We start from the raw sequence: 9,489 nt of genomic DNA on the forward strand, positions 1-9,489 counted from the left end.
CGTCCTAGCCAATCGCCGTCCTGGTTCGCCAATCTGTCATGGCGTCCTCCTTGAAGGGAGTTGGGTGCGCTGCTTCATAATAGTGCGATATTTCACATTCCCACGATCAGCTGAGCGGCTTCAATAAGTGTAGGATTTTATCGCACTAGCAATGGGGACTGTGCACGCACGGGTAAATGCTTTCTTAAAGATTCGAGGTGAAATATGCTTGTTTTGTCTGTGACCTCTTGTGTTCAGAATTACTGTGCTGCTTTGTTGCGTGTTATTGTATTGTTAAAGAAAGCTATCCAATGCGTCTTTGTGCACGTGCCACCGGATATGGCTATATATGTCTGCAAAATAATAAAACTGGTCCTGTTTGTTTTGTAGAGTATGGATTCTTACCCCATGTATGGGCGAGACCTGGGCGTCAACACAGATGACTTGGAAGTGATGGAGGCGGTGCAAGAAACTAAACAAGAGGTTTTAGAAAACAAAGATGTAAGTTGTGTTAAACTGCTACAGACTTCTTTTTAAAGTCGTTTTATCCTGATACAATGGAACTACCATGCCACGTTCATATTATGGTGATACCATGTAAATGTCATGGTACATGAATTGGTGAACATGAATATATCTTTCATGCCATTTTTCAGATCAGACTAGTATGGTACATGTCCAAAAACATGGTATTACTGTTATGCCATGTCCAAAATCTGCAGTCTCACACTATGACTGTTCTCATCTAGGTTGTTGTACAGCATGTCAACATTGAAGGGATGGGCAGAACTAAAGAGGATTACTTGGGCTATGAAATCTCTGATGTCTTCACTGCCAGGAACCTGGTTGAAGTAAGTGAGCTGTCAAGGTCAAAGTGTTTGGACTAGTTAAGTTATTATGAGTGGGGATAGACCAAAGTCATCCAGTTTGGCTGATTAACAGAAGGGTTTATTACACCTCGTAAAATTTCGTGACACAGTTTTCAATGGACAGTGCGCATTTTTTGTCATTTTATAATTTGGATACAATGTGAATATAATTTAGCTTTGGATAAAAGCATCTGCTAAATGAATAAATGTAAAATAATTGATCATTAAATTGATGATCATCATTATATTGTTCATAGATATCAACCATTCAAAAACCCCTATTGGTCGATCACTAATTATGAAATGAGTTATCAAGCTCAGTGTTTCCGCAGGTGATGAGAAAATCCCACAAGGCTAGACAGAGATTGCTCCGTCTAGGTATATTCAAAGAAGTGGAGGTGGTGATTGATGTTTCAGAAGGTACTACATCCATAACATCTTCATGCTTGATTCAGTTCTAGACCGTTCAATGGAAAGTGTCCAGTTTTTCTAGACTGAGCAGCTGTCTAGCCCTGCCTGTAGCGTATTCACCTACATTAGCATATTTACATACTCATAAAGAAAGGTAGACCAGTGGGTCTAAAGGTCGACCCTTTTATTGTCAGTATTAGATCTCTAGCATATATATATATATATATATATATTATATATATAAGATTTTTCTTTTAACTTAATAGAAAGACCATGATGCATTAACATTCAGCTCCGGTGTTGTTTGTACAATGTCTTTCTGATCTCTTCTTTAGGAGCAGAGGCGCTGCCAAATGGACTTGATGTTACATTTGAGGTGACTGAGCTTAAACGACTTACTGGCAGTTATAATACCATGGTTGGAAACAATGAAGGCAGTATGGTAAGAACCATAATACACTCATATATTGCTTTGCATCCTACCCCTGCCATGTTGCTTTGCAACTGAAATCATTTTAAGTTGCAGCACAAAAATGACCTAAAACTGAAATAAAATAAATGAATGCCATGTAGAAATATAATAAAATAAATAACAAAAGCACATAACATAATTTGCCAAAGTTCTAGAATAGGAAATACAAGAATAAAAGCTCATTTAAAATATGAATAAATAGTAATATAATAGTATATAATTAATACTAAAACATCTCTGTTTAAGATGTTGTTAATCTCAAATAAGATGTCCATTCATACTACGAATAAGAAAATGAATAAAATAATATTTAATGTGAATAATAATAGTAAATGTGAATAATATTTATAATGTAATTTTCAGTCTGTATGGAGTATTGTTTTATTATCACCATCTTAGATTTGTGATGTGTAGCTTCTGCATAATGTGTCATTTTGTTACTGCATTTGTGTGTTTGTTCCTCTAAAGGTCTTGGGCATTAAACTTCCGAACATGTTTGGCCGAGGAGAGAAGCTCACCTTTCAGTTTTCCTATGGAACTAAGGAGACGTCATATGGCCTTTCCTTCTTCAAACCACAGTCGGGATATTATGAACGCAAGTATGATTTCTGTGAAAAACATTAAACCGAAGTGTGTAATCATTTTCTATGTTTAGATGCTATTACACCCTTCAGCTTTAACTATAAACATAACAGTGATGTTGAATAGATATTAAACAACTTGACGTCTTTGCTTTGTGTAGCTTCACTCTAAACCTGTACAAAGTCACTGGACAGTTCCCATGGAGCTCTCTAAAAGAGACGGACAGGGGAGTTTCTACAGAGCTTAATGTAAGTATTAAAATGTAAGTATGTATAAAAAAGGGAAAGTTGCTGAAAATGTACTCGCCCTCAGGCCATCCAGGATGTAGATGAGTTTGTTTCTTCATCGTAACAGATTTGGAATGATTTGTCATTACATCACTTGCTCACCAATGGATGCTCTGCAGTGAATGGGTGCCGTCAAAATGAGAGTCCAAACAGCTGATAAAAACATCACAATAATCCACAAGTAATCCACATGACTCCAGTCCATCAATTAACATCTACTGAAGTGAAAAGATGCGTGTTTGTCAGAAACAAATCCATCATTAAGGTGTTGAATAATAATAGTAAATGTGAATAATATTTATAATGTAATTTTCAGTCTGTATGGAGTATTGTTTTATTATCACCATCTTAGATTTGTGATGTGTAGCTTTTGCATAATGTGTCATTTTGTTACTGCATTTGTGTGTTTGTTCCTCTAAAGGTCTTGGGCATTAAACTTCCGAACATGTTTGGCCGAGGAGAGAAGCTCACCTTTCAGTTTTCCTATGGAACTAAGGAGACGTCATATGGCCTTTCCTTCTTCAAACCACAGTCGGGATATTATGAACGCAAGTATGATTTCTGTGAAAAACATTAAACCGAAGTGTGTAATCATTTTCTATGTTTAGATGCTATTACACCCTTCAGCTTTAACTATAAACATAACAGTGATGTTGAATAGATATTAAACAACTTGACGTCTTTGCTTTGTGTAGCTTCACTCTAAACCTGTACAAAGTCACTGGACAGTTCCCATGGAGCTCTCTAAAAGAGACGGACAGGGGAGTTTCTACAGAGCTTAATGTAAGTATTAAAATGTAAGTATGTATAAAAAAGGGAAAGTTGCTGAAAATGTACTCGCCCTCAGGCCATCCAGGATGTAGATGAGTTTGTTTCTTCATCGTAACAGATTTGGAATGATTTGTCATTACATCACTTGCTCACCAATGGATGCTCTGCAGTGAATGGGTGCCGTCAAAATGAGAGTCCAAACAGCTGATAAAAACATCACAATAATCCACAAGTAATCCACATGACTCCAGTCCATCAATTAACATCTACTGAAGTGAAAAGATGCGTGTTTGTCAGAAACAAATCCATCATTAAGGTGTTTTAACTTTAAACCATCGCTTTTACCCAAAATGGGAGTCCATAATCCATGCTTTCACCACTGAAAAAGTACATTCTGTTGTTCTTTTGCATTAAAATCCACCAACATATTTGTTTCGACATGTTGTGCACTGTTTTCACTTGTAAATGGTGCTTTATCTGAGCATATTTCTCTCCCGATTCAAATGAGATTGCTTTTTCACTGGACAATGCACTTTTCACTTCACAAGACATTAATTGATGGACTGGAGTGGTGTGGATTACTTGTAGATTATTGTGATGTTTTTATCAGCTGCTTGGACTTTCATTCTGACGGCACCCATTCACTGCAGAGGATCCATTGGTGAACAAGTGATGCGATGCTACATTTTTCTAAACATGATCCAAAGAAACAAACTCATCTACATCTTGGTTGGCCTGAAGGTGAGTACATTTTCAGCAAATAAAAATTTTTGGATGAACTACTCCTTTAATAATGTAAGATTTAATGTGTCTTGCAGTTCCCTCTGTGGATGACGGATCACACTCTGAAATGGGAGGGCGTGTGGCGTGAACTGGGATGTCTGGCCCGCAGCGCCTCCTTTGCTGTGAGAGAGGAGAGCGGCCACACTCTTAAATCTGCCCTTTCTGTAAGCTCCCCGCTGCCTTAATCCCAAGTGTTTTGGCTCCATGGGTTTAGACTAATGGCTGATTTCACGGATTTCTTGTCTCCCACTAGCACACCATGGTAATAGACACCAGGAACTCTGCCATCTTGCCCCGAAGAGGTGCCTTACTGCGGATCAACCAGGTGTGTGGACTTGAACATCAGCCCAGAACATATCAGTAGCTGTTTTGTATTTCGTCGCTCACCATTACTTTTGCCTCACAATGTCCATCATTGATTTAAACTGTCTGGAGAAGGTTTAGCGTCACTGTTAAACAATAGTTGTGTTCGCTCTGTTGGTTTAGGAGCTGGCAGGATACACCGGCGGAGACGCCAGCTTTCTCAAAGAGGACGTTGAGCTGCAGCTTAACAAACCATTTATCTGGGGATCGGTGAGTAGTCTTGATTAATTTATATTGTTATAGATTGTTCTGGTTTTGACAGTGTCTGTCAAACTGTTAACTGCCTCAGAAAGACTGCCGTTGCTATAAAAGTCTGTATTTAAAGGATATGTGTGGTATTTAAACCCATTAAATATTAAGTAGGTCTAATTAATTTCTCTTATAGGTGTTATCTGCATCTTTATGGGGAGGGATGATCTATCCTCTTGGGGGTCAGCCTACCTCCATTGCAGACAGGTGTGCGTTTGTTTGTTTGCTTGCTTTTAGGTGGATGCTCCATTTTTTATTTTTTGAAAGGTTTTATAATTATACAGCCTTTATAATTATATAATTATTTTTATAATTATGTCTCATGTTGTGTTCAAGTCATTTTGACCCAGAAAAAGCTAGTTAAAGTGATCACATTGGACTAAAACTTACTTTGCTCAGACAGGGTATAGCAATTTCCCAAAAAAGTGTTTTTGTGTGTTAAAAATTATCCGCAAATAATGTTTGTTGTTTTTTTTCTCACTCAAAAAGTGAGGTGAATAAGCTCAGATCATTGAGACCTATGACCAAATTAATATAAAACCTGTGATAATTGAAAGAAAACAAGTTGACAAAAAGATTAAATCCAAGATTTGGTGATAATGTAGCATAATAAGAGATTTATAAGCAATTTTTAAAAGGCACATCATTTTTGACTGGGAACACCAAATTAGGTAAAGGGTTTTTGGTAGAATAAAAGCCATATCGTATCAGCACAGATCTAAAGAAACATTTTAGAATGATAAAATCACTCTGTGCTCAATTAAAAAGCCATTCACCGAGGACATGTAAGCAATTTAGCTAATTTAGACACTGAATCCCTTCAATCCTCGCCTTCTCAAAGACATGTTAGCCAGCCTGAACATGTTCATACCGTTGTCCAAATTACATTGTGCATGTGGTATTATGTCAGGTTCTACCTGGGCGGCCCAACCAGTGTGAGAGGTTTCGGCATGTACAGTATAGGCCCTCAGAGTGAAGGTAAAAGTGAATTAAAAAAAAAATATATATATATATATATATATATATATACAGCATATAATTTTTGTACCTTTTATAATTTTGTAAAAAAAAAAAAAATCTTAATGATAGATTTCTTAATGATTGTTTCTGATTTTGATATCTATACCTGATCAGGTGATTATCTGGGTGGGGAAGCGTATTGGGCTGGTGGGCTTCATCTCTACACACCCCTCCCCTTCCGCCCAAACAAGGGCGGCCTGGCTGACCTCTTCAGAACACACTTCTTCCTTAATGCTGGAAACCTTTGCAACCTCAACTACGGTCCGTAGTCATTTATTGAAAACATTATTTCATTATTTTTATCTGAGGAAATTGTCTGTAGCAGGACTGTTATTGTTATTTAAAACTAAAATGAAAACCAAAAAAACCTGTTCTTCCATTTACAGTAGTATTAGCTTGACATTATGCATCATGTTTGTGTAGGAGAGGGACCATATGCACATCTGCAGAAGCTAGCAGAGTGTATCCGCTGGTCTTACGGCGCAGGAATAATTCTACGACTGGGAAACATTGCTAGGCTTGAACTCAATTACTGCTTTCCGATGGGTGTTCAAAGCGGAGACAGGTACATACACATCCACTGAACCACATTCACACTGAATCGCTGCCAAGATAAAGGCAGTTTTGAATTGTTAATAAAGATTAGTACTTTTAAAAAAAAATTTTGTAGCCAAACCACTTATTTTCTACCTTTACTCTGGTGATGGCCTTGTCAAAAAACTGTGTTGGTTCTGCTTTCAATTGACTTCTGTCCAACCTTTAATATCCGCCTTTTTGCAAAGCAATGTAACCAGCGATTTGAATCCTAAAGGATTTTTTTGTTCCCTGACAGGATATGTGACGGTGTGCAGTTTGGTGCAGGCATCCGTTTCCTGTGATCTCCTAAACTGCCGTCCTAATGTTAAAGCAGGGATTTGCAGGACAGCGATTTTTGGATTTTCAACTGAGGGATCCCTCCTGCATGCAGTCTCTGAGGATGCACTTCAGTTTTGTACCTGTAAGACAAAAAATACTTGGTTTTCCTGCATACCTCTCACTGCTTGAATAAGAGTCCAGGATTTAGTGAATTAAAATGAAACCTTATCCAGGTGCTAAAATAGTTAGGCTATTACAGTTATTTCCAATGAGGAGAGCTTTAGAGATTATTCATGATCAAGCTGTTAAACCAGAGATTTAATTCAAATCCACACCACAGTCCACTCTAATATGTGCTCTGATGTTTTAAGCAGTCCAGATGAAACACTGAATTATAAGAATGAAGAATTTATTATTTAATGATGCATTTATCCTGTAGCCATTTGACTTGAACAAAGCACATTTTCTCCTTTTAAATCTGATTGTTTAATGTTTCAGTCAGTTGTCTCTTCTAATGCCAAACTAGATAAATGAATCGATTCAATCTGACCTCACTGAATGAGCAGTGTGTCGAGTTTCTTCCAGCCATAAGTCCCCTTTGTGAGATCCACCAGCAGTGCTTTATTATTAGGACACTTTTTATTATTGTCTGACCTTTTAAAGTTATCTTTATTGTGCACAAAAAATCAACCTTTTGGTTCCCTGATGTATTTGTTCTTATTTTGTGAAAAATTACATTAAATGGCTGAAATTAAGTTGTCAGACAAATTTTTACATGGCAATGGTGTATATGAACCACTAATCGTAAGACATTTACAGAATCTGCTGGAGACCATACAGAATAAAGAATAAAACATATGAGATAGAAAAGCAGAAATGTCAATAGCTCATACCGAACTACTTTTTCATCTTGAAATCACACACACATCAGAGCCGTTTTTCTGTCTGTCAAGGGTAGCTAGCAGATCATGAACAGCTTGATATCGGTCACGGAAAAGTAAACGTGAAATGTGTCCAAACCATTTGCAAGATCCCTCCAGAGCCAAAAAACTGACCTTGAGGTAAGGACCAAACACTCATTCCCTGTTCTAACAGATAACTTACAGTAAAGCACTCTGATATGTTAATTTTAATCATTTTAATCACAAGTATCATTTTAATTTCTATATGTAATATTATATTAGAAGTTCTCATGATTCTGCAGGTCTTAAAAAGTAATTAAGGGCAGAAAGTTTTAAATTCATGGCATTAAATGTTGCATACATTGCAAAAAAGAGAATATCTTCCCAAGTATTTTTGTCTTGCTTTCCGATAAATAAATATAAAAACATCCATAATCAAGACGCATTTACTTAAGGTGCAAAATGAAGACAAGTCTTGTTTCTAAAAAACTGAACAAAATTAAGTGAACTTATGCTTAAAGGTGCCATAGAAAGAATATCTTCCCAAGTATTTTTGTCTTGCTTTCCGATAAATAAATATATAAACATCCATAATCAAGACGCATTTACTTAAGGTGCAAAATGAAGACAAGTCTTGTTTTCTAAAAAACTGAACAAAATTAAGTGAACTTATGCTTAAAGGTGCCATAGAATGTAAAAAACTGTATTTACCTTGGCATAGTTGAATAATAACAGTTCTGTACATGGAAATGACATACCGTGAGCCTCAAACACCATTGTTTCCTCCTTATGTAAATATTGTGCATTCAAAAGACCACTGAAAAATAGGTGAATCAGAACATAACACCGACTGTGACGTTGCAGTCGGGATCACTAATAGTTACGCCCCCAACATTTGCATATACCCGCCCATGTTCTAGGCCAACCGGACCTGCATAGCAGAATCATCAGAAGTTCTGCAGGTATTGTGCAGGGGATGTGAAGTGCAGGGATGGGTTGGTGTCTGTATTCAGAAAGGCACGGAAAGCAAATAACGTGAGCCACTAAAGGGACATGGTTAGCTGCTTGCTAGCGGTAGCCTGTTACATTACAGTACATAAGATTTCACTTACCACATAAACGAGAGTAAGGAGAGATGACGAATGCTTTACAGATCCTGAGCACCACTTACAAGCATCTGATCTTGTAAAATGTGTGGTAAGTACTGCCGCTGTAGTTTACACGGATCACGTTAGATCGCAAATCTCGAAAGTGAAAGTAAAACGCCATGGTGCATTCGAAAGCAGTTTCAATGCCCCACATATTAATAGCGGCTCCCTGATGTCCGCATTTTATATACAGTATAATTACCCAACGATAACTGAGAGAGAAAGTATTGAAATATATATTTTCCCTGTGTTTCCTTCCTGCTGTGTGAGCTACTGAAATGAGCCGCACTGTGAAACAGCCAATCAGAGCAGAGCTCAACATTATTATTCATGACCCTTCCAAATAAGGTAAAAACAGACCATTTCATTCTAGGAACAAATCCTAGGGTTGTAAATGGAAATATAAAACCGTTTCTGGATATTTTTTACCCTTACCTAAGCCACATACCTTCTATGTAGATATCAGAGAACAATTTAAAATATTGTATCAATGCATTCTATGGCACCTTTAAAAGAAGAACAAATATCTGTCAAAGGGGTGACAGATATTTATGTACTATTACTAATATTATTAATATGTAAAACCGTTTCTGGATATTTTTTACCCTTACCTAAGCCACAAAACTTCTATGTAGATATCAGAGAACAATTTAAAATATTGTATCAATGCATTCTATGGCACCTTTAAAAGAAGAACAAATATCTGTCAAAGGGGTGACAGATATTTATGTACTATTACTAATATTATTAATATTAATGCTGTTATTAAAGGGGTCATATGATGCCTTTTTCTTTGGA

At 36.9% G+C, this 9,489-nt stretch overlaps 1 protein-coding gene across 2 annotated transcripts; it reads left to right on the plus strand.

Moving 5' to 3' along the window:
• The first annotated feature begins 14 nt into the window (after positions 1 to 14).
• Positions 15 to 7,347, plus strand: LOC107580535 (sorting and assembly machinery component 50 homolog B). Of its 2 annotated transcripts, none has more exons than XM_016266230.1 (15): positions 15 to 197; positions 370 to 480; positions 729 to 830; positions 1,181 to 1,268; positions 1,595 to 1,701; positions 2,200 to 2,330; positions 2,474 to 2,561; positions 4,190 to 4,318; positions 4,408 to 4,479; positions 4,641 to 4,727; positions 4,903 to 4,973; positions 5,677 to 5,744; positions 5,901 to 6,047; positions 6,210 to 6,351; positions 6,619 to 7,347. In XM_016266230.1, the coding sequence occupies exons 2-15, from the start codon at positions 373 to 375 to the stop codon at positions 6,662 to 6,664; spliced, it is 1,386 nt and encodes a 461-aa protein (XP_016121716.1). In that variant the 5' UTR covers positions 15 to 197; positions 370 to 372; the 3' UTR covers positions 6,665 to 7,347. The 2 variants fall into 2 exon arrangements, with proteins under 2 accessions (XP_016121716.1, XP_016121709.1); XM_016266223.1 differs by having other exon boundaries at positions 16 to 172.
• The last annotated feature ends 2,142 nt before the right edge of the window (positions 7,348 to 9,489 follow it).

This window comes from Sinocyclocheilus grahami, unplaced genomic scaffold (genome assembly GCF_001515645.1).
Source record: "Sinocyclocheilus grahami isolate Dianchi unplaced genomic scaffold, SAMN03320097.WGS_v1.1 scaffold33.1, whole genome shotgun sequence".
In the NCBI taxonomy this organism is placed as follows: domain Eukaryota; kingdom Metazoa; phylum Chordata; class Actinopteri; order Cypriniformes; family Cyprinidae; genus Sinocyclocheilus; species Sinocyclocheilus grahami.